The 25061-nt window shown below is 52.2% G+C and overlaps 1 protein-coding gene across 5 annotated transcripts in view; it reads left to right on the forward strand.

Moving 5' to 3' along the window:
• Positions 1-25061, forward strand: part of Zmiz1 (zinc finger MIZ-type containing 1) — a 214604-nt gene that overhangs the window by 110462 nt on the left and 79081 nt on the right. For all 5 annotated transcript variants that reach the window (XM_008849842.3, XM_008849839.3, XM_008849838.3 and 2 more), the window contains 3 exons: positions 1362-1470; positions 7320-7433; positions 13177-13282. In XM_008849842.3, coding sequence (XP_008848064.1) covers positions 1411-1470; positions 7320-7433; positions 13177-13282 — 280 coding nt within the window. In that variant the 5' untranslated portion in view covers positions 1362-1410. The remainder of the gene's footprint in view (positions 1-1361; positions 1471-7319; positions 7434-13176; positions 13283-25061) is intronic.

The following is a 25061-nucleotide window of genomic DNA, read 5'->3' on the forward strand; positions in this document are numbered from 1 at the left end:
TGAACCAGCATTTGACTATTAATGGGAAAAATTCCACCAACTGTCACCTAGTAGGTGACCTAGGGTGAATGCAGGCTTGAAGCAAGAGTTTCTTTTTTCCTGTCTGTCTTTCTGTTTTTTCCTCTTGAGACAGTCTTTCCCAGGGTGACCTTGAACTGATGATCCTCCTACTTAGCCTTCCAAATGCTGAGATTACACAACCATGAGTCCCTTGAACAATAGGCCAATGGACTGGCAAGCCTTGAGATGATAAATAAATGATGGACAGGGATTTGGGTGTCAGGGAGTATAAACATCTGGCAAGTGGTCCCTACCACAGGGCAGTGGGAAGGGTGGTGGTTAGCAAGATGAGACTGGGAGACATTAATACAACCACGACCCCCCCCGCCCCCGCCACTTTTACCTTTCGTGCCGGAAAGCTCAAAGACAAAGCCCATATCAAAGCTTACAGATGACCAAATGATCCACCCTCTACTTCCATGAGCGTGTTCTCTGGATAACCCACACTTGGGGATGCTTCACTCCCAACAATGAGCCCAGGGAAGCAGCTTCAAACTTCTTCAGGTCTGGCTGCCATTGGAGCCCCATGTATGGAGGGTTCCTGGAGCTGTCTGGATTGAGGAAGCCTTCACTTTACTCCCCGCTGGGGAAAGAAACCCCCTTTGTCAATCTCCCCAACTCGCCCATCCTGAAGGTGGAGCCTGGCACCCAGGACATGCTGCTAAGTCCAGTTTTACAAAGGTGGCATGGGCTGCCTGCTGGTCAGAAGCAGCTCCCTGCCTCTCTCTGAGCCTCAGTGTCCTTCTCTGGAAACTGATCGTGGTACTAATTCCTGCCCCCCCCACTTCCCAGAGGGGCGAAGGAGAAAAGTAGAGCCCCTTGACTCTGGATGGTTTGTGAAGTATAAAGAACTCTGAAGCCAGGGGAGCCTGAGGTGAGCACATGGGGATGACCCTGCAAAAGAAGCCTGCCACAAGGCACATGTGCAGTGAAGGTCATGGGTCACATGGGAAGAGCCACAGAATGGCCTAAGCCTTGAACCAGGAATCTGAAGCTAGGCTACTTTCCTCTACTCCACCAGTGTACACGTGTGCGTACATACACACTTCCCCTAATATGTGTACCTACATGTATGTACCCTCATCTTCCAGTGGGCACACTCACCCAGGCTCATAGGGGCCACACATAGAGAACACCAAGGAGCCCCTCCCAGATCCTCCATGTCAGCTGTACCTTGTGGCCCTGTAGGCTGAGTGAGGGGACAAGGCATGCTGGACACTCAGTGGGAGGCTAGCTGGAAGACTATGCAAGGTTGGCAAGCCTGGCGCCACTCCGTGACACTCTCACTTCTCTCTTCCCAGACTGGACCACGTTCATGGCTCTCGGGTAGAACCCAGTGAAACGGCCAGAATGAATTCTATGGACAGGCACATCCAGCAGACCAATGACCGTCTGCAGTGCATCAAGCAGGTAAATGTGGCTGGCCAGTGGGGTTGGTGGGGCAGACAGGGAGTAGATCTGTGCTACAGTAGGGCATTCATGGGTACCCGTAAAGGAGAAAGCAGACATGAGGCAGCCTACCACTGCAGTCACACACACCTGACTTTGAAGGCTTGCACCGCCTCATTCCCACCCAGCGGAGTGACTCGGGCTCATGCCCTGTCTTCTCTGGGCTCTCCTGTGCTTTGAACTTCGATGCACAGGCACTGAAGTACCTAAATTGTGAGCCCCTTTCTGCCACCTCCCTTCCCGACCTGTGTGCCCAGGCCCTTTGCTCCAGCTGCTTGCCAATGGCAAAGAGAAGAAGGCTGGTTTGATGTCACACTCCTGTGACCCCAGAACTAGGAAAATGCAGACAGAGATTCGGGAATTCAAGGTCAAGGTCACCTTCAGCTACATACTGAGTTTGAGGCCAACCTGAGTTACATGAGACCCCTGTAAAAAAGTTTCAAGAGAAGAAAAGGTTCGGGAAAAAAAATCATCTCACAGGAAAGAAAACTGAGCCCCAGAAAGGGAACAAGAGCCACCTGAAGTCACACCACCCCAGTGGTAGGTCACCTTGAGCACCTCTCTGCCTGACCCAGGTTGTTGGAAGGCAGAGAACCCATCACTAGACACCCCCAGAGATATCTAGGAATGATGCTATACACAGGGCCCAGCATTCTGCACCGAGAGGTCCGGAAGAAGGCGCTATCAAGTGAAGCATGGCACCAGGCAGCCCAGACTTGAGTTCCTAGTCTTCTGTGTCAGGCTAGGCACTTTATTTCTCCAAGCCTCAGTTTCCCCATGTGTCAGATGGGGCCTATAGGCCTACCTGGGAGAATACATGAAACCCAGGCCTGGTACATAGCAGGTGCTCAGCCAGTGGTAACAGTGACCAAAGATAGTGGTGGCTGGTGTCCTCAGCATCCTGGTGGTGGGAAGGGGTATTCTGGGATGTAGTCTCTGATCACACAGTCTTGGCAGGAAGCTCAGGGAAGCAGCACAGACAGCTGGCCTCAGGCTCCCAACCCGACATAGCTCAGGGGAACCACCTCTCTCTGAGCTCCAGGGCAATGGAACCTCCCCAAGGTGCCCTCCAGTGCAACCAAGACTACTCCATAGGTATGAGGGATTTGTCCTCACCTTAGCCTCAGACAGAACCATCTAGTCATCCCATGCTGGGTCTGAGGGGATGTGGAAGACTCCCTACAGATTGAGCCCATCTCAAACAGACTCCTGAACACCAATTATGTACCTCTGCTCAGAGTAACAGACTAGAAACCAGACAACACCCCCTCTACTTCACCATCACTCCTTGACTCACAGGGCTCTCTCTCCCTGCCCTGCCTTTGACCTAGTTTTCCTGCCCGTGGCTCTGCTGGCAGCAACCCCTGCCCTTTATGTGCCAGGCACTCAGCTCCTGGGCCTGCTATCCTCTAGACTTTCCTCCTCTACCCAACCCTGCATCACCAGGAGTCAGGGTTCCCTTACTCCCTCAGCCTATGCTAGAGCAATCCTCCAGATTTGCAAGTCAGCAAACCTGAGTCTCCATCCTATCACTTAGGAGTTGTGTGACCTAATAAGGTGCCACATCCCTTTGCCTCCTCTGAAAAATGGGCATCCTCATGGATGCTTGTCCAGGGCTAAGGTCTGTCTACTCTATAAGTGCCTTTAGCTATGTGGACTGTGGATTCTCAGGCCTCTTGACTTAATCAGAATAGAAAGGCAAATGTATCTGTCTGCATGCATCCATGGCAAATGTGCTGTTTAAGTGGCCCCTAGCTGATCCAGGCTGTGGCTCCTACCCTGGGCCTCCCACCCTTGGCTTCTTGGAACCATACCTCCTCAGCACAACTTTTCTATCCCCAGCACCTAGGACACCCCAATGTCCTGTGGTCCTTCTCTGCAGCCTCTTGTTTGGTCCTTATCTTCCTTCTCCTCAGCCTCTCAGGGTTAAGAGAACCAAAGCTCCCTCTTTACAAAGTATCCTGCTCCAGGTCTAGTTATCTCAGTACCATACGGAGAGCTCATTGTTCCCAATAGCCTCTTCAGGTTCTAGTCACCCTCCCGAGCATCTGTACACCCCATGCCTGAGCTCAGGAGCTTCTTGGGCACTCCGTAACTTTAGCCATCCTGTTTCTCCTTAGAGCTGGTACATGAGGGTACACTCATCTTAAAGTTTGCAGACTCCTACCTGGTGCTCAGCGGGGTCAGGTGGGGAGAGTATTTTGTGTGGCTACAGGGAAGGGTAGACCTATAGATGGATGCATAAGAGAATGCTAGGTGAGTGGGTGGATGGACATATGGCTGGGGTGTTGATGACTGGGTGGATATAGATGATGGATAGATGAATGAATGGGTGGCTGGCTGGATAAATTGGCTTCTAGATGAATGGACAGATGAATAAGTGGCTAGATAAGAGATGGATAAAGTAGTAAATGGATGAATGGGCAGGTGGGCAAGTAGATATATGGATGGATTCATTCTGGATGGGTAGATAGACACACAGATGGATTGTGCAACTCACAGAGAGACTGGTGGGAAGCTGGATTGATAAGCTGAATCCATCATCTCCACAGGAGCCAACCCTGGTCTGGGCATTGCCACAGACTCAGTGGTATTGGTATAGCTCCACTCCTGAGGAATTGGGTTGCTGGGTAGGTTTTCTGGGGAACAGGGCATTGGTGTCTAGGTCCCACAGCTGGGAACCTCTGCCTGTTATTCAAAATGTGTTCCTGTTCCAGGCTATTCATTCTTACCTTCCCCTGACCCATTTCCTCCCTGTGCCACTGGAGTCTCTTGTGGAGGGATCAGGTGGCAAATCTGCTCAGCAAAGGGGCCATCCTTAGGATAGTTGGCTGCCTACCCATCACTCCTCTCAGACCTCACCTTGTGCCAGTCTAGGGGTCCAGAGGTGCCCATGACATTGTTTCTTCCCTCAAGGAGCTCATAAGAGAATCAAGGTCCTGCAGCAAGTCCCTTGCATACGTGGGAAGCAGCAGACCAAACTGGCCCTGCTGTGTAACCAGCTTCTCCCACACATCATCTCTACACTTGGCTGCAGCCCTGCAAACTGTCACCACCCCACTTCAGAGATGAGGGCTGTGAGGTTCAGTAATGTCCCCAGGGCTACGAAGCTCTTTGGCAGAGGAGGGGTTTGGGCCAGGTGTGCACTTCATATGTCATCAAGACACAACCTCTCTTTGTACTTCAGCCACACTGGGGCTGAGACAGACAACTAGGGCACAGAGAGGAGGCGCCTCACTAAAGCCACAGAGCCACGCAACAGCCGGCTAAGAGGTTGCTCCTATTTGCTCCACCCATGAGATGCACCCCATAATGAGCCAGCTGTCAGTGGAGAAGAGGAAGAACCTTAGGCTGGCAAGACCCAGCAGCCGGGTACCAAAACAGGGTCTGAACAAGACCGTGGTCTGGATTCAGAGGTTAGGTACCCAGATCTCCAAAGGGTATTACTGTGGTCACCAGGAAGTTGGAAGTAGGGGCTCCTGATGCTGCTGACTGAGCATGACATCATGTAAATAAACAGAACACCTGGTTATCTGAGAGTGTGGGCCAGAAGGAGCTGCTGGGCTTCAGCTTTCTAGACTCCAGGTGTTGCCCAGGGCCTCTGGAAGGCACATTTTTTAGAAGAAAACACAGAGGCAGAGACAAGGCCGCTCTCTGGCAAGGCATGGTCTTATATGCACGGCTATGTATACAAGGCTGTGTATGCAAGGCAGTATATGCATGGCTGTTTATGCGTGGCTGTGCATGCAAGGTAGTATATGCATGACTGTGTGTGCATGGCCTTGTGTGCATGACCATGTGTCCTAGTTTGTTTCTTCATTGCTGTGACAAAACACTCTGACCACTACCAACTTGGGAAGGAAAGGGTTTGTTTATCTTAGAACTCCTTGGTCACAGTTCATCAGGGAGCCCAAGGTAGAAACTCCGGGCAGGAACCTGGAGGCAGAAGCTGGAGCACAGGCCATGGAGGAACACTGCTTACTGGCTTGCTCCCCTGGCCCCTACTCAACCTGCTTTCTTATACAACATAGGCCCAGGGGTGGCACCACCCACAGTGGGCTGGGCCCTCCCACATCACTCAACAATCAAGAAGCTGCCCCGTGGACATGGCCACAGACCAGACCAATGAGAGCAATTCCCCAGTTGAGGCTCCTTCAACCCAGATGTGTCAGGTTGACACTAAAGCTATCCAGCACACCATGTGTGCGTGGCCTTGTGTGCATGACTGTGTGCATGGCTTTGCATGCAGAGGTCCCTTCTGTCTTGGGGATCAGGTATAAGGAGCCACAGCTTTGCTCTCAGCTAAGACTGAGAGCCACACACGGCTGGGCTCTCAGGGGAGACCAGTACCAAGCCAAGGGCAGCCCCATGTGGAGCACGACACCTGCCAGGTGCTCTGCCAGGACTGCATAAGCCCCATCTTGTGTAATTCCCACCCAGCCCCATGATGGAGGTTCTGTTTCCTGCTTGCCCCCTTTTTCCCCTCAATTACTTCCTTTTCCTTTCTTTCCACAGAGGCGGGGCATTCCAAGTTCACTTTCTCCTGTTTTTAAACCTTTCTTTGCATGAACCAGTATGTGACAACAGTCATGGAGCCCCAAGTGCAAGGAACCATAATTCCCATGACTATGCCACAGTCTGTCATCCCTATTCTACAGATAGGCAGCTGAAGCCAGAAGAAGTAACAGACCACCCTAGATCAGTAGGAGGTGGGGACAGAGTGACCCCGGAGCCCTGCAGCCCCACCGAGAAGTACACAGCCCCAAGACCTGCCCTGCATTGGCTATAAGGCTGACTCATGCTTCAGGGTGGGGTACAGGGACCATCTAGACCGGTGTCTTCCCACTGTCTCTCCCAGCACCGAGGCAGCAGTTTCTTGAGCTGCTACTTTCTTGTAAGTCTACCCTTAGAGACACCCTGTGGGATCCTCAGGAGGATACAGCCACCCCTGCCACTGGGCCAAGTGCCAGACTTGATCTATAGCTGTGCCTCTAACAAACCCTATGGCCCTAGTCTTTTGGTCTCAATGCCAAATGTCAAGAACCCAGGAAGCCAAGGGTTCACGTTAAGGATGAAACGTTGTCAGGGATCCATTCCTCCCCTCCATGCCACCAGCCTGCCAGCCTGAAGTAGGATCTAAAAGCCCTAGAATTCTGACTCCCTAAGAGCAAGGTGGGAGAAGGAGGTAGACCCAAAAGGGCTCAGAAAATTGTAGCCTGAGGAGCCCAAGGTACTTGGGAACTGGGAGCACTAAGTCATGCACAGCAGACCACATCGTGACAATAATCCAGATACCATGTTCCAAGTCCTGCTTCCCAGTTGGGTGTACACACATACACACACACACACACACACACACACACGCACGCACACAGCTATAACTGAATATCCTCTGAAAGCAGAAATGGGAAGACCTGGGCTGAGGTACAGAGGGTGGGAGATGGTATGAGATGAGTGGTCAGGAAGGAGCCCCCAGGGCCAGCTGGCTTCAAATACTGAGAGCACCTCCAAAATCCTGCCAAGACCTCTCCCCGACCACCTACATCTAGAAAATCCTTGATGACTCTGGCCTTTACTAGCCCTGGTTCTCCCATCTTTGAAGTGGATCACTGGCCTCATCCTGCTCCATGGGCTGGACCTTGTTTAAGGGCATCTGAGAAAGCTCAAGGGCCTGGCCTGCCTTCTGCCCCTTTCTGTTATGTCTCCTTCCTGCCCAGACCTAGGGTTCTCTGTGCCCTGGGCCAGTGCATGCTGCCGGTGTCAGCCAGCCACCCTCCTGTAACCTCAAGCCTCTTCCATCTTCCCCACAGCACTTACAGAATCCTGCTAACTTCCACAATGCTGCCACGGAGTTGCTGGACTGGTGTGGAGACCCGAGAGCTTTCCAGCGGCCCTTCGAGCAAAGCCTCATGGGCTGCCTGACGGTGAGTCTCCACCTCCCCACTGTGCATACCAGGAAGAGCAGATCTGGGACTAGAAGTCTTGTTCATATGTCTTCAGGGCACCAGATCTTGGGGGGCAGATGGCATGCTGGGACTGCATGTCACTCTGCTCTGGGTCTGATGAGTAGGCAGGGTTCCCACGTGTTATGTGGCTTCCTCACACTTGATGAGAAGCATGCCATGGGGGGGCAGTGTTCTTTCAGAAGCAAAGCAGCTAGACTCATGAAGGACTCTGTCTTCTTTTTCTTTGACCGTTCATTCCTTAATTTACTAAGCTTTTATTGCATTCCCCTTTTGGTCACTCATCCATCTATTCAAGAGCATTTACCGAGCTCCTGGTATATTCATCCATCTGGCTAAATAAACCTTGATTGATCTCCCCATTTCTCATATGTGGTCCTCTCTGCCAACTCTTGGGAAGTTCAAAATGAATATAATTTCTCCAAGCCTGATTTCTTAGTAAGGGGCAGCAATATGGAGACATGACTTAGAAAACTGTTGATGGCTAAAGCAGTGTGAATCCTCACTGCCTCGGAGGTGGGTCCAGTCACAGAAAACCACTTACACATATGCTGCAGTTTGCCAAGCAGCTGAAGACAGCCAGAGTATCCTCAGCCCACAAAGTAGCATGTGCAAAGGCCCTGGTGTCCAGAGAACTAAGTAAGCTCTAGAATCCAGACTGGGCAAGGCCAAGATGCAGAGCATGAGGCATGATTTACCAGAGTGGCTACAGAGAAGCACCTGGAAGTCACTTGAAGCTTGTGAGTGTCCCCTAGCCATGTGACCTTCATTTGGAAGCATGAGAGCAGGGGCTTTGCAGCTGGCAATGGTGACCTCTCAGAATACCTGAAGTGGGCTTGGAAGGGAATGTGGATAACACTGTGGGAGCTTGGGTGTCCTGAGCATGGAAAGGAAGCCACACATGCCTGGCCAGGAAGGAATGGTATCACTCAAAGGACTCTAGATTGAAGGGAGGCAAAAAGTTTGGTCCTAGCTTGGAAGTGGAGAAATGGCGACCACATCAGCCCCTTGGGGCTGTAGTGTTCTGAGGAAGACTGGGCTACCTGTGGTATATGCTGCTTCCCAGAATGAACCTGAGGCCAGTCCTTTGAGCTGCCCATTTTATAGAGGACCCTGGGACTCAAAACTGACTGCCATGGCCACCTAGCCTTAGAAGTAGCCTGGACTCTAGCTAAGGCCTGTCTGCTTCTAGAGGGGATGCTCCAGGCCATCAGCAACATGGCCTAGACCCTCCCAGGGCTCCTCTGTGAGTAGCTGACCCTCTCTGGCTCCCTCAGGCCAGCTACAATGTCCCTGTCTTCCTCATCCTTCAGCCCTCAGGCTCCCCTCTCCTCCTAACTACCTAATCCTCTTTGTGGGATCTGGGTCCAGCCTAAGCCCCGTGGACACAGCCAGATGTTTTCCAAGCCACAGCTCCCACCCCAGCTGCCAGCAACTGTAGGGGAAAGAGGGGGTGCAGGTACAGAATGTAGCCAGATAGGCCAGTATGGTCCCCCAGCACACTGCCCCAAGCTTGGCCCTAAGTCATGGGTCTGAAGAGATATCAACCCTGGCCAGTCTGGGTGGACTAGGAACCTGCCAGCCTTGGCTTTGTCATTCATTCAACAAATACCAGGCCCCTACTGTTGGTCAACACCATTGGAGAGGAACTGTAGACATGCTAGGGTGTAAGTGAAAAACAACGTGGCCTGAGAGGAGCCTGAGCAGGTCATGGGGACGAAGGGAAGGTTGCCCCAGGCAGGAGCAACAGCTAACACAAAGACCTTGAGGCTAGATCTGGCTGAGGAAGTACAAGGCGCTGAGTGCAGAAGTGGCCCTGTGAAGGGTTTCAGGAGGGCGTCAGCTGGAAGGCGGGGTGAGTTCTAGTGGCAGGGAAGCAGAATCTGTACTTGTATGAGGACTTGCTGGAGGGGGTATCCTGGAAATGAGAGGATATAGAGGGCTTCCTGGAGAAGGGATTCCCCCAGGAGGACCCTTTGATCTGCCTGGGCAGAGAAAGCATGTCTTCCCAGGCAGAGGATACCACAGAGAGATGTCCTGGGCCCTCCCAAGTAAAGCATATGTTTGTTTCCACCTTCCAGCCTGTCTCCCAACCAGAGGGACCCCTTAACCCTAGCCTCCTCCCCCAAAGCCGCCAACTCCACACAGCTGAGCAGGCCTAGGAACTCAGGAGAGCCTGCCGCAGGAAGGGCCATGGAAGTTGCTATTGGCATCCAGCTCCTTTTCTGGTTTCTTCTTGGGTTCCAAATGAGAGCCTGCCATGTGGGCCAGGAAGGGATTGCCATCCTCACCCCAGTGCTCCCTACAGCAAGGGACAGAGGCATAGGCAAGGTGGCTAAGCCCTCCCCAGCACACTGCAGGCTAGGTCCCTCCCTAACCAGGGGCAACTGAGCCTGATTGTGCAGGTTAACTCAATCCCCTGAGTGACCTCTGGAAGCTGCTTCCAAATTCCCCTGGATCGGCTTACTTTGAGGATATAAATTAAAAACCACTCAGCCTCAGGCAGCAAATGGACATAGGTTCTGTTGCCACCAACTTCTAAGCTGCTCAGGCTCAATTCAAGTATGAGGCTCTGGGCCTCAGGCCACCTGAACTGAGCCCTGGAGGCCTGTCTGGACTCAGTCCATCTTGGCATGGGCATTTGTACCCATCTCACAGGTGAAGGAGCTGAGGCCAGGAAGTGGGTTATCTCTCCCTAGTGAGGTGGGATGACTGGGAAGGGGCACACACAGGTCCCAGGCTCCTGTCTGATTTCAGAGCAGCGGCAGCAACAGCATCCACAAGCACCTGCCCACCCCAATTAGTGCAAAGTGGAAGATTAGGGCTCTGCCCTGGGGGGCCCATGGTGTAGTCATGGAGACAGACCACATTATGAACAACCTTGGAGAAGGGAACATTCTCACATCTTAGAGAACAGGAATCTAAGATTACAAAGAAGTTAAGTAACTTGCCTTAACGTACACAGGATGGGATGGAGCAGACAGGAACACGGGCCCACTGTGACTCTAGCTCCTCTCACTCCCTCGGAAGATGTCAGTCAGAAAGGGCTGTAGGACCCAGCTCTTGCTGGGAGCCCAGCCTTTCCAGCTTCCCCCAGAGGTATCACCTGCCCCAAGCTGTAGGCTCCCCACAGGGCCACATGCTCCCTCAGGCTAGTCCCTCCCACCTCATTTCTTGACTGAAGTTTCCCTCTGCCTCATGCAAGCTAGACACCCTGCCTTGTGCCCCTCCCTAGGTCTAAGTGCCTGACAGCCAGGCCCAGCCAAAGGGTAACTAACCTCCCACCAGCTGGGTTTTGGCCTGCAGCCATTTGAGGGCAGACACTTGTCTATGAGACCCTCACAGACAGTGCTGTGATAAACTGGAGTGAGCCAGGTCTTCTCTAGACACAAGTTGCTCAGATAGTCCCCTCCCACTTTGACATGGCCAGTTAGACCCCACCTTGCAGTACTTCCTTAGGGGCTCACACTCAGTAGGGACTTGGCAGCACATGGAACTTTCTTGCACCACTGGGCTCCAGCTTGCACTCTGTGCTGTGTGATCTTGAGCAAAACCCTGCCCTTGCTGGTCCTCAGCTTCTTCTACATGCCAGGCCCCAAGAGACTTGGCAACAATAGACCTGCTGGCTCCCTGGCTAGAGCCCTTACAGCCTGCTCACGGCCCCAGGCTTCTCTTACTCAAGGATTTTTTTCCAAACCAGAGCAGCAAGACCGGCCGGTATTGGCCAGGCATGAGACCTTTGCCTTGTTGCCCCTGACCCAGGGCCCAGGGGCCTCTCTGGAGGTGGTGAGCTATGGCCTTAACCCTTCATTGACTTGAAAAGTGTCCTGTGGCCAGACTGCCCAGGCGATACACATATACCACACACCCATCCCTGGGAGATGATTTCTCATACAACTGATGGCATCAACAGTGTACCCCTGCAACAGGAAATAGGAGCCTTGAGTACTGTACACGTACTGAGGCCGGGCTCCCCGATGTCTCCTGTTATTCCACTAGAGGAGGAGGACACCACAGGCAATGCAGCTCAGACAGTCCATAACCTTCCCTACTCCCTGGAATGCCTGCCTACAAACCTGAAATCCTCCTCAGGCCGGACTTGAGTCAGGGACCCAAGCGGAGATACTGACAGTAAGGAGGCCCCACCCTGGGTAGCTAGAGACTTGGGGACACACAGTGGGGCAGGGGCAGAGAGCCTGTGGGAAAGAGGCCAGGGAACAAGGAAGGCATCTGTTTGCATCAGAAACTAAGCAAACATCTCAGCATGAAAACGGCTTCTTCCTCCCACTGCCCCTGCATGGGGTTCCCAGGAGAAAGGACAGCCCAGGCTCTTCCTCCCAGCTTGGGCGACAATGACCCTGTACAGGGTTCCCAGAAGAAGGGAGAGAGGGCCCAGGGCGCCACTCCAACAGGCACTGGTGGGCCTGAGAAAGGGACTCTGCTGGCCTCCCTAATCTTTGTGACACTCATTCTGACCTTCAGTGCCTTTCTACTTTAAAAAAGGCGATAGAGCCAGGTGTGGCGGTGCAGGTCTGTGATCTCAGCATTTAAAAGGATTATGAGTTAGAGGCTAGCCTGGGCTACATAGTGAGACCCTGCCTGTCTCAAAAAAATAAAAAAGAAGAAAGAGGAAAGAGAAAAGGAACTGGCTCCACAAGCATGGTTTTCTCTCCCTTCCAGCCTAAGGTGAACAGTAGATACTGAGGTGCTAGTGTGATGGCTCTGAGGGCCAGGCTAAACCCACTGCAGGCTGCGGCCCCTCAAAGGCTAAGCAGATGGTCCCCAGAGACTTGAGGGCTGAGCCTTCCTTTGTAGCAGGAATTAGTACATCTGGGAAGGCTGCTTCCCACTCAGCCATGGCCGCCCCAGCTGCTCTCCACCACGACTTCATTTTCCAAGCTCCTTCCTTCTTAATAATGAAGCGTCACCTTGCCACAGTTAATGAGGAAGGTGGGCAGGCAGAGCAGACCTGGCAGCCACAGGTCATCTGGGAATAGATCAGGCTAGGACAGAGCCAGATGGACAGGAGCCTCCAGGACCCCTCCTGGGCCCTAGAGCACCCCAGCTCCACACAGCACCTTCCAAAACTCCCATCTCTCCAATGGCTGGGACCTTGGGGCTCACTCTAACCTATATACCATACTAGGACTTGGTAATAGCATCAACTACAGGCTGGGCTCCAGAATACAGGGGACTACATTTCTAGGATAAGGTGTGATGGTCTGCAGGACCAAGTGTCCACCTGTTCCAAGAGCCCTTGCCATCCGTTGGGCAGCTCTGCCAGCAAGCATTTCCCAAGCCCCTGTTACTCAGGAGACCCCCCCAGGGTATGCCGATGCCAGGGAACAGGTGGTAAGCATCTGCAGGGGCAGGAGCTCAGCAAAGGTAGGGGAGGGCTGGAGGACAAAGAGATGCCAACGGCCAGGACTTGAAGATGAATTGAGGAACCTTGGGGTAAAGCAGAGAGCCTGGCTGGGGCCGCCCTAGACAGAGTAGACCTATATCCTCAGCCAATGGCTGCCTAGCAGGTGGCCCTGCAAACCACTGAACAAGGCCCCCTGGAGCCCCAGCTCCGCCAAGCCTTGGGCCCTTGCCTTAGCCCGTCCTTACCTGCTTCAGTGTACAGTGGGCATGTTCCCTTACTCAGGTTCAGAGCCCTGTGGAGTTGTGACTCACTCTGCCCTCCCTCTCCTCCTGATACCAGGTTGTCAGCCGGGTGGCTGCCCAACAGGGATTCGACCTGGACCTCGGCTATAGACTACTGGCCGTGTGTGCTGCAAACCGAGACAAGTTCACTCCCAAGTCTGCTGGTAAGTGTTTCTCTGTGGTTCCACAGGGTCACTGAAAAGTAGGAAGAGAAACTGGTGCCTCTGGGGAGGAGCTGCGCAGCTACCTGGCTCTAGGACCTGCAGATGGGGTTCAGTCCTGCATCTCTCCCAGCATGCATACTCACACCAGTGGCACTGCAGAGCCATTAGAGATTCTCAGATATTCCACACCACAACACAGGTCACCCATCATCTTGTTCTGCCACAGCAGTGACCCCTTGGCATAAGCCCTACGTCACCCCATTGTACAGGTGTGGAAACTGAGGGTCAGAGACATGAAAGAAATTTCACATAGCTAGATTGCACTGGGCAGAGCTATACCTAGGTTTGTGCTGCAGAGTCAGCATGCACAGTGACCCTTCTACATCATTCATTAATTTCTTCAGTCATTCATTTATTCATCCATTTATTCAAAATCCACTTAAATAAAACACAAATGAACCTGTCCACCTAGCATTCCTAAAAGCCTGCTCTGCAGATTGTCATCCGCTATGGCTTTGGCACAGCCCCCTGAGCCCATGTTTTTATAGGGGATAGAGAAGGTGCTGACCAACGGGGTACTTGAAACACATCGTAGATACAGTTTCCACTGGGTATGGTATCACATTCCTATAGCCCCCAGCCCCTTAGAAGACTGAGGCAGGAATGTTGCTTGAGCCCAAAAATTTGGGGCCCATCTGCGTAAAAGAGGAAGACCCCCATCTTAAAAAAATGATCCAAGCTGGGCATAGTGGCACACACCTTTAATCCCAGCACTCGGGAGGGAAAGGCAGGCAGATCTCTGTGAGTACGAGGCCAGCCTGGTCTCCATTAGCGAATCCAGGCCAGTTGCGGCTACAGGGAGACTTGTCTCAAAAAGAACCACCAAATAAAGATCCAGTAGTTTTGCATCTGCCGCCAACCTCATAAGTGTGCTTAGGCAACAGGTACACGCAGATTTTAAACCACATAGACCAGTGACCATCTGGTCTTTTTCTTGCTGAGTGCATGGTTTCTGGGCCTCAGTTTATCTTCTTGGAAGGCAGAAATGATAATGAGATTTGCTTTGCAGGACTCATGGTAAGTTCTAGAAATATGTAAAGTACCTAATGTAGTGTCTGGGTGATACTAGCACTTTTTTAGATTCAGAATAAGTAATTGGAAAAGAAAAATAAATAAACTTTGATGTTACAGGCATTTTCACTGTATCTGTCAATCAGTTCTTTAGAGTGTCTCTGGAATAGCCTCTGAGAAAGCACTTAAAGGGTAGGCATCCCAAACGCAGGTTCGCACCGCCCTCCTCCATGTACACTTAGGGTCCATGCACATGAACTTTGCTTTACTTACAAAAATATACGTGGTCTCATGAGCCAGCCTCAGCCCTGAGACCTGTTTTGGGCCATTCTAGTTGCATTAAGCTTTTTATTTTTTAACTTTTGTTGAGACTGGGTCTCACTATGTAGCCCTGGCTGACCTGGAACTTACTGTGTACATCAGACTGGCCTTAAATTCAGAGATCCTCCTGCCTCTGCCTCCTAAGTGATGGAATTAAAGATATATGCCACCACACCTGGCCACATTGAGCGTCTTTCCAGAAATATTCTTTGCCTCACCCAGGGTTATCTGCTGTAATGGAACTGCAGGTCTGGTAATGAGTCATGACAAGCAGGCAAGGGAAAATCACAGCATGGTAAGGAAACACGTCTCTGGCGCCCGTTCTATACAGGTACCAGCCAGGGATAAGGTTGAAAGGGAATGGAAGAGTCAGGGTACCAAACTTAAGGAACCTCAAGTTTGGAGTAGGACTCTATAAACTTTCCTACAAAGGGCCAGAAGTATCTCTTGGAGGACTTGTGAACTGCACAAAAGCAGCCGGAGTGCTACGTAAAAGAATGAGTGTGCTGAGTTCCAATAAAACTTTATTTTTAAAGATAGCTTCCTGGCCCCTGGTCTAGAGGAAAACTATTTGTCAAACACTACGTGTGTGTGTGTGTGTGTGTGTGTGTGTGTGTGTGTGTGTACAGAGATGTGCACAGATGTGTACAGATGTGCACATACTTGAAAGTGTAAGTTCAAGCTGTGCTAAACGCTGTGAAGGAGGAGTCAAGGATACGATGAGAAGATTGGGAGGCACAGACCATGCTGGGGTGAGGAATCTTCCAAAGGTTAAGAAAGACTTGAACCTCTGAAGAAACCAAGGACAAGTCCCTTTGCAGGTGAAAGGAACAGTCTGTGCAAAGGTCCTGGGGTGGGAGGAAAGCATGGCTTTGCATCAGCACCCAGACAAGGACAATGGTTCTGAAACCTGAAGGCAGGGGCATGTGGCCAGTTGGAGGCTGAGAAACTTGGTGGCAGTTGAACCTTGCAGGCCTGTCTTTAAAGTTGTGTTGTCTTCAGGGTGATGGGAACATGTCTAAAATCTGTTTATGACAGCCGTCTGTTAGCACAGAGAACAGAGTACATGAAGCAGGGATCAGTGTGGCTGTACAGACCAGTAACAGATCACTGAGGGGGTCTGGAGTGGCTTGTGGTAGAGTTTTTGCCTAGCACGTGTGAGGCCCTGGGTTCCAGCCTAGCACAGTGAAAAAAAATAAAAAGAAAAGAAAGCACGCAAAAACCAAAGAGTATATAGACAGAGGAAAAAGAACAGGCTGTTCTGGAAATCCAAGTTACTCCTTGATACAGGAAGACAGCTCCCTGGTCCCTCTGTGACCTGTCCACTGGATCTCTTAAGCCCCTCCCCTGCTGGCATATGTTGGTATTCAGTGGAGTGCAGTGAGTCTCAGCTTTATGAGACACAGGATGTTATCAGCATTTATGGATGAGGACATGTAAGTTCAGAGAGGTCTTGTGGTTTGCCTGAGGTCACACAGCTCATAAATGACTAGGACTCCAGCCTCCTCCAAGGACTCTGTCTACTGTGTCTGTCACAGTTGACCCCAGGGCTGCTTGGCCTTTGTTTTCCTTGTCTTGGCACAGGTCTCTCCAACAGGATCCTGCTTCTCCAATACTATTTTCAGCATCGATTCTGAAACAGGATTTTTTCTTTCCTCCATCTGTATCCCAGCAGTACCCAACTCTACAATTCACGGAGCCCCTTCCTGTGCTCTGCCTAAGATGAGGGAGGGCTCAGTATACCCATTTAGCAGCTGGTAACACTGAGGCACAGTATGCCTATGGCTTTGTAGTGGTGGAATTCCCTTGTTAGGAGTCCAACCTGTAGGGACCAACAGCCCTGACTTACTACCTTTCCCAGATGTGCCCTTGAGAAGTAAAGGTGTCCCCTGGAGAGTCAGGGTATCCTCTGGGCAAGTCAGGATGTACCCTGCTTGAAAGGGCAGGGGCTTGCTGGGCACAGGTCAGGCCCCTCTCGGTCATCTTGCCTACCTTAGAGCTGTGGCCAGAGGTTTGCCCACCTGCAGAGCAGCTGCCCTTAGGGAACTCAGTGGGCCCCCCAGCATGTGAGGCTGAGGAAGAAAGCCAGCTGGTACCTGACACTGGGTACCAGTAGATGCCACTTTCCATCTGTGCTTGTCCAATTTTCTGTCCTCAACACAGCTCCTGACCGCTCCCTTTTGCCCAGCAAACACACACACACACACACACACACACACACACACACACACACACACACCTCTCCCCTTGGTTCTATAATGGGTAGGAGCCTAACTTGATGTAACCCTGCCCTTCAGGTACATGCAGCTCGCCCACCCTCCCAGGAGACCCTGGTTCCGCACCCCCCCCACACAACCTTCCCCATCTGTCTGGGCTCCGCTATGTCTGGCTTGCCCATGCAGTTGTCTCTGTTCTTCCTCCCCAAGGGCCTCTGCTGTCTGTCTGTCTGCCTCTTCCTTATTGTTCTTGCCCGTATCCAGCCTCCTTGGCTTTCTCTGCCTTTCTGGGCTTCTCTCTGTCTCAGCCTTTATCCCTGTGTTGGATGTATGTGGCTGTACATGCTCATGGGTGTGAATGTATGTGAGGTGACTGTATATCTGTGTTTCTATGTGAAGTGTGTGGTGTGTGGCTGTGTCATGCCTGCGTATATTGTATGTATGTGGTGCTATGTGTATACATAGCCATCTGCCTATGTGTTTGTGCCAGGTGTATCTGTGTGGATGTGTGTGTGTCTATATGCAAGTGTGTGACTGTATATGATGCATTGTGTGTATGTGGCTCTGTGTGTATGCATGGCCATCTGTATGTTCATGGGCGTATCTGGCTGTGTGGAGCGTGTATACATGTGTCGTGTGCAGCTCTGTGTGTATGGTATGTATGTGGAGGGGTCTCTGTGCACATGGGCCTATGGATGTGCACAGCTGGGTGTGGGCTGAGGGAGGGGAGGGTGTGCATGGCTGTGGCTCTGCAATGTGTGTGTACTGTGCCTGGCTGGGTCTGTGGGAGCCTTCCCCCCCTCTGCCGTCTGTCTCTCCTGTCAGGAGGCCAGGCTGGGGCCCACGGAGGCCGTGGGATGAGATCATGCGGCGCTGAGAGGTGCTTTGTCAGGAGAGCTGGCGCAGAGCCTCTCTGTGCGCGTGGTGGTGGCCGTTAGTGCACAGTGGTGGCTGTGAACTGGCTCGGGCCCGGGGTAGCGCTGTGTGGCACGTGTGTGAGAGAGAAAGAGCACAGAGCACGAGCACAGCCCAGACACTACAGCTCAGGCAGCTGCCTCCACGTGGGGCCCTCGGACGCCCAGCCCCCAGCTCTTTGTTCTGCTGCAGGCTTTAGCCTCTGCGCGCACACGGGAGCAGGAGCACGCGTGCGCACATGCAGTCAGCATCCTCATCGCAAGGCTCCAGAGGGACCAGCTGCTCCCTCCTCCTGCCTGGTGTAGAAGGTCACCTGCCCAGCCCCCAGCACCTGATGCCTCTCTGGCTCTCCTCTGAGGCTGTAGCAATGCCCACCAGCTCCTCACTGCCACATGCCAGCCAGAGCCACTTGGCCGGCCGTACTGAAATGTCAGCCTCCTCTGCACTAAGTGGTTCCACCTCCTGGCTACGTGGGTGCTGAGCACCAGGCAGTCACCATGTCCAAGATCCCCAAGAGTCCTCTGCATGCCTCTGCTAGTGTCCATGCTTGACTAGATCTGTTGCCTCAGCTGACCCTCTGAGTAGCCAGTGCATGTTGAAATAACAGACTAGGGATTGTCAGAACCTCCAGGGTAGGAAGCCCAGGGATGAAGGGAGGACACACCCTAAGTTACAGGGGGGCTGGGTAGAGCCTGGGGGCCTGCTGTCTTCCCGAGCACTTTTCTAACTCCCTGACACAGTGGTGGCTTTGGACTCTCAGGTGCTTTTGGCAGAGTTGGCACCCGGGAGGTATGGGAGGGAACGGGGTCATAGCAGGGCCATCCTGACAGAGGTAGCAGCAGGCATTTGGAAAAGGGACCTTAGAACACGGACAAGTGATCAGGTGGGAGGCATAGGGACAGAGGGTATTTGTCAATCAGAGGGCACAGCCAGGCTGCTCAGAGATAGATGTGGCCATGTAGCCGATGGGTTGTTTTAGAAGATGCCTATTAGCTGCCTGCATTCGCTGTTTGGGAGATGGCATGGTCACGTAAATGTCTGGCTTCCTTTGGGTGGGAGTGTTGGTCCTGCCTTCCCAAGACAGATGCAGTCCAGTGAGGTACCCCTGAAAATAAGTGTGTGCCAAGCCCCCTCCCTGTGGTCTCAGCCTAGCCTGGTTCTGTGGACATGCATATGTCTGACCTCTGTTCTGAACACACTACCCCTCCAAGTCCTGAGACCAGGAGTGGAAACCCAAGCAAAGTCCCCAAACATCTGACTGCTCTATTTCCCTGATGTACCCATCACCTCCAAGGGAGATGTGAACAGGTCATGGGAGCGAGGTTGAGACATGGCCTGGGCCCCAGCCAGCCCTGGAGGTGGAAAATCAGGAATGGAGGGACCCTGCCTCGCCTTTCTCTCTCGGCCTGTGTCCTGTGATCCTTAGATAAGTGGCTTGGGAGACAATGGATCCTGCCCTGGAGCTCTCAGTCCTGGGGGGCCTCTATAGCAGTTTCTTAGTCAGTCCCAGGATTCAGGCTCTGACCCCAGAAGCCCCGGCATATGTGTCCCACCCTCTTTTGTCAGAGGACTGGGATGGTACAGACACAGGCACCAGAGTCAAGACGGGTCATTTTCACCTCTACCACCCAGGACTCCTTCCACCAGGGAAGGCAGATCATAAGCCAGTGTCCAAATGTCTTGAATAACAAGGCTTCTTGTTCCCCACCTAGGTGTGTGGGGAAGGGGGTCTCAGACCCCTCCACTGGGGGCACTCCTGGTCTCCCGTGGTGGCCTAGCTCATACCTCCACCTTCACCCTCCCCTGTAGCCTCCCTCTACCCTCTCTGTCTCTGCCTACCCAGCGGAGCACACGGCCGACTTCCCGTCAGCAGGGAGGACAAATGGCCTCATTCAGGGACACCCGCCAGAGCTGTCTCTCTAAGACAAAGCTGTGTGCAGCTCTGCGTGAAAAACGGCTCTCGGCCGCCCAGTGAGCAGGAGGGATTGGTGGGTGCAAATTGCAGGGGATTTGTTAACGGCTGCCGGCTCCCCCAGAGACAACAGGCAGGCAAGGCCTTGCCCTTGAAACACCAGCCTCCTGGCAGGCTAGAGCACCTTCTCAAGGCCAGGGACAGACTTTCTCTTGGATACCACCCCCACCCCGTCCGTGGTGGAAGCTCCTCGGAGCTAGGATGTGGGAGAAGACTTGGCTTCCTTCCTCCTGCAGGGCATTCTGCTATCCCTCCCAGGCCAGGTCCCCTTGGAAATGGCTGTGGATTTCATTACTATCCACTGGGAATCAACTAGCCATCACATCAGTGTAGTGGCCAAAACCTGTCCATGTGCTGGCCTCCTGCCATCCTATCCACTGCAATGGAGGAGGCCCTTGGGGCTCTCATTAGCACATGCATTTACAGAACAGGAAACTGAGGCTCTAAGAGTGACAGAAAGACCCCAGTCAATGGCTCCTGGTCCTGGGGGCAGAATTTGCTTCCAAGGGGACCACATCTGGACCTTAGGAAGTTATCCCTCCTTCTGAGTGATCATGAGTGACCAAAGAGGACAGGTCATCCTGGGGCAATGACCCTGTTTCCACCCCCTCCCTCATCTCCCTGGGGGATATGGCCTGGGATCCGGTGACCTTGCTCTGCTCTTGGAGAAAGAAGGATAGTAGGAGGAGATTTGTGGACTCAGCATTCCCAGGCTAAGGAACTGGGGGAAGGGCAGCAAGATGGGCCCCCAGGGTACCAGGAGTGCACAGAGGGGAGGGCAGAGCCATGCCAGGAATTGAAAGTAGGCAGATGTGGGAAGAGCATCCAGCCCAGGGAAGGAGCTGATATCGTCTCTGTGGCCACTAAAAACAGGGGCTGTGTGGAAATACCTAGGGTGTCATCAGATCAGCTTTTTAAGAACAGCAACAAATGGTCTGCTCGGTGCAAGACCAAGCACCTCCATCCACCAGTACAAGAGCCATCCATGCTTGCAACTAGGCTCAGGAAGCAGGCGTTGGTTCTCCCAAAATGTTGATGTACAAATGATGGTTCAACTGCGAGGGAGGTGGGTGTGTGACCCTTTTCTTTATTTCCCATATGTTCTCCTGAGTCTCTTGGAGCTCACTGGATACGTTAGAGGTGGTGAGAACAGAACCTGTCTCCTGGCTGGCTCAGCTACACAGACAGCCTGCATTGATGCCCCAAAAGCCCCAGGAGACAGGCCTCTGCTTGTCAGGAGGCCACTCTTCCTGCCTTTCTGCAGGATTAGCTCATTGCTACCCCCCACCCAACTTGTGCAAGGACAGAGCTGCCTGAGGCCCAGCCAGGTGTCTGCTTTTCAGAGCTGTCTAAACTGAGGAAAGGTGGGGAGGAGAGGGGAGGGCATCTGCCCATAGTCAAGGCATCTGGGGGCTATGACCCTCGCAGGTGATGCAAAGCCCTCATCCCTGGGAGTTCAATCCCTCAGCCTTCTGATGGGCACCAGGGTCTGTGAGGTACAGGGAGTGGGGGATCGTGGAGATACGTGTTAGGGGAAGCTGATCTGCTAGAGGCTTCCAGCTGAACAACGCATGTCTGAATAGTTTATGTCTGACATGGGTTCCCCTTGATACAGACCCCAGTGCACTTCACTTCTTCAGGGGGGTCCCAGAAAGCATGATGAGAAATAGGGCGAGATGGAAGGGAAGGGACCCCAGTTAAGTATGCCTGTTAAGTGTGGTATTTGCTGGGGGCTCCTGGGGCTTCCTGGAACTCTGGTAGAGAGGAAAACACACTCTCCCAAGCTAGGAGCCACAGAGGAAGAGCCATTTAGCCACTGTCATTTTGTTGTCATTGGGTGAGGTCTATCTGGAGTGAGGGGCTGGGATAGGCCAACCTTCCAACATGCAGATAGTTCTACATGAGGGCTGAAACCACCTGTTAGGGTCACTGTGTGCAGTGTGGGGGGGAGTGCCTGCCACAAGACCTCTCCATGTGCAGTCTTGTACACCTCTACTCGTTGCCTCTGCTGAGGATTTCCTTTGCTCCTTTCAGTGTCCACTCGGGGATTATAAAAGGGAACTGTGTATCACTACCTACCTGGTGGATCAGCCACCCTTGCCACATTCAGAAACTGTTAAAATCGTAGAAGCCACTCCCTGAGTCTGGGTTGAGCAATGGTTTTCTTACTGGGACCAGTGACAACCTAAGCCATCCTGTGGGTCACATCATCTCACCCAGACTTAGGAGTGTTCCAGTCAAAGACAATAGTTTTAATCCCATAGAGAATGCAGGGGTCATGGGAAGTTTGTCTCACCCAGCCTCAGTTTATCCTACTGTCTAAGGCATCTGTACCTTGTCGTGGGCGCAGGAGGAAGGAAGAGGTGGTAGGTAGCATGTGAGTGTTTCTCAATATGAAAAATACCAAGCAAGAACTTTAAGGACAAGGAATAATGGGACTGTGGTGCCAACTCTGCTGTAAGCACAGGGCTGCAGATGCATATAAACACCACACGGAGAGCCCATGCTCTTGTGATTTGAAATAAATGAATACTTCTGTTCTGTGGGCAAGAGAACAGGAATGCCACACCTATCGCTACCCTTCACCAACCTTTGGGCCTTGAATCCCCGGCAGGCTCACACTGAGGCTCTGCAGGGTAGAGGCAGGGGTAGAAGTCCATCTCTGCTTCTCTGCAGGATGCAAGGAACCCAAGTAGGAGGTGCAGGGACAGAGCACTGTCACCCCAGTGTCACCTTTCTGAGACTGTCAAGGTTAACCTCTAGCTTTCCAACTCAAAGGTACCCTTAGGAAAGAGGTCTTGTCAAAACAGTCCCCTCAGATACCCCAGGGTACCCAGAGGAGGTTTGGCTTAATAAAGCCATCTGTAGCCATTAATGCTGAAGAGGAAAGGGCAGGTAAGAGGATCAAAGAAGCAGGACTTTGGCTCTAATATGGGCTTAGCATTCTTACCCTAAGAGGAGGGAATCCTGGGGATTCCAGGACTGGAGAGTGAAATGGAGCAGGGGTTTAGCAGGAAGCAGGGAGTTGGTTATGGAACTTTCTTAGCCAGTGTTGCAAGCCAGCGGCCTCGTAAATAGCTTCTGGGAGACACAGACAGGATTCAGCTCAGAACAGTTATTATCTGTCTTGCCTGTTTAGACTCAGAGGGCCAGGGCAGGTCAGGAAAGGGCGCCTGGATTAGGAGAAAATCTGGTTTATATCCCCTTTCAGCCGTAACACAGCAAACCTTAGATCAGCAGGCAGCCCTCGCTCAGCCCTCGTTGAGATCCCAGCTGCTCACATCCATTGCATGGTGCAGGTGAGCAAGCTGAGGTTTAGAAAGGTCAACTAATGTGGCCAGGGCAGCCCCTCTACAAAGAGCCAGAATTGTGATTCAAGCAAGAATATCTGCAAACGTGGTGGGGAATGCCTGTAATCCTAGCACTTGAAAGGTGGAAGCAGAAGGATCAGGAGTTCAAGGCCAACCTCAGCGAGGATTGCATGAGACCTTGTCTTTAAAAAAAGAGGCGACTTAAGAGGTAAGCGCCTGCCAGGCAAGTGTGTGGACCTGAGTTCTAATATCAAGAACCCACATCCAACTGGGCTTGGTAGCTTTAATTCCAGCGTTCTTTCCTGTGACAAGATGGGAGGCTGCGACAGGAGAATCCTGGAAGCTGAGGGCCAGCTAGCATGTGCTATCAGAGACTAGCAAAGAGACCCTGTCCTCCAACAAGGTGGAAGGTGAAGATTGACACCCAGAGTTGTCCTCTGACCTCCACATGTATGCTGTAATGTGCGCACACCCTTACTTATGCATACCCACGTCATATGCACACATGTACATACGCAAAAAGATATTAAAAAAAAAAAAAAAAAAAGACCAGTGGTCTGGCAAGATAGCTCAGTGAATAAAGGGAAGCAATCAGGCCTAATGACCCGAGTTCCATCCTCAGAACCTACATGGTGGATGGAGAGAACCAACTTCTACCAGTTGTCCTCTGACTTCCACCGTGACACGCATACACATACAAATAAATAAATAAAACAAATATAAAAGATGAGCAAAGAATATGAGTCAATTGGAAGGTGGCAAATTAAAAGCCAACCTGGGTTACATAGCTAGAGCCTGTCTCAAACAAAAAAACAAAGTAAATTAACGATAAATGACAAAAACGGTAATTGCTCAAAACTGTCAGGGCCGCCTGAATTTTTTGCATGTGGTGGTAGCAAGCATAGGACAGAGATTTGTTGCTGTTGGTCAGTTGAACACCATCCCATCTTTGAGCTTAGTCGCTACTCGGCCCCATGAGGAAGAGTGTCAGCTGGCACCAGTTGATTTCAAGAACTCTTTCTAGAAACCATCAAACTATTTCAAAGAGAAGAATAGTAATTAAATGTGCAAGCTCAGGAGCAGCCTGCCTAGCTCTGAATCCCACCTAGCCGTGTAACCCTGGAAAAGTCACTAACCTTTGTGTGTCACGGTCTCTTTATTTGATAGGAGAGAGTCTTAATAGTGCCAATGTCATAGGATTAGGCAGATTGGCCCTGCCTGCGGTGCTTAAAACAGGGCCTGGCGTCTAGTGGCATGTGTGTGTGTGTGTGTGTAGCATGCTGGCATTCAGTCTCCTGGAATGCCTAATATCCCTGGAGGGGGAACACAAAAGCTGGAAAATAGGGGACCTGTTCACATTGGTTACAGCCTAGGTAAGTGTGAGTTACACCTACCTCCGTGGGGGCAGGAGCTAAATGAGACCTACCAGGGATCAGCAACTTCCTGAGTCTCCAGGGCCAGAAGCGCTTGGCTGTAGTCTCCATGTAGCATCTCCCTCTGTACATGAAAGGGAGGATCGGCTCAGCTTGGGAGGCAAGAGGTCTGCAGAACTGAGACTAGAGAGCTGACTAAGGGAGGCTTGACAGGTCCAACAGTGCCCAGTCTGTGCCCTGGGTGAGGGCTCTGTCTCTCACTGTTCCCAGCAACCTTTCCCAGACTCAAGATTGGAAGGAGGGAGACAAAGTAACATTTATTGAGCTGCTTCTTGCCTGGTGCCTGTACTAGGCATTTTATCAACCTTGGAGCTGATCATCACAACTACCCAACCCATTCAGGGACCAATAAGCTGACCCACAAATTAACTCCAACAAGGCAAAGGGGTCGGTGAGGCGGTAGCTCAGAAGGAGTGACTGAAGAGCAGAAAGAAGCAGCTGGGTGAAGGAGAGGTTGTGGGCCTGGCCTGCTGTCAGTGTTCCCTCTCCTCCCGAGTACCACCTCCTCTTCCTCCCTCCCTTCCTGAGATCAGTCACTGT

The sequence above is a fragment of the Nannospalax galili genome, unplaced genomic scaffold (assembly GCF_000622305.1).
Source record: "Nannospalax galili isolate Female #2095 unplaced genomic scaffold, S.galili_v1.0 scaffold83, whole genome shotgun sequence".
In the NCBI taxonomy this organism is placed as follows: Eukaryota; Metazoa; Chordata; class Mammalia; order Rodentia; family Spalacidae; genus Nannospalax; species Nannospalax galili.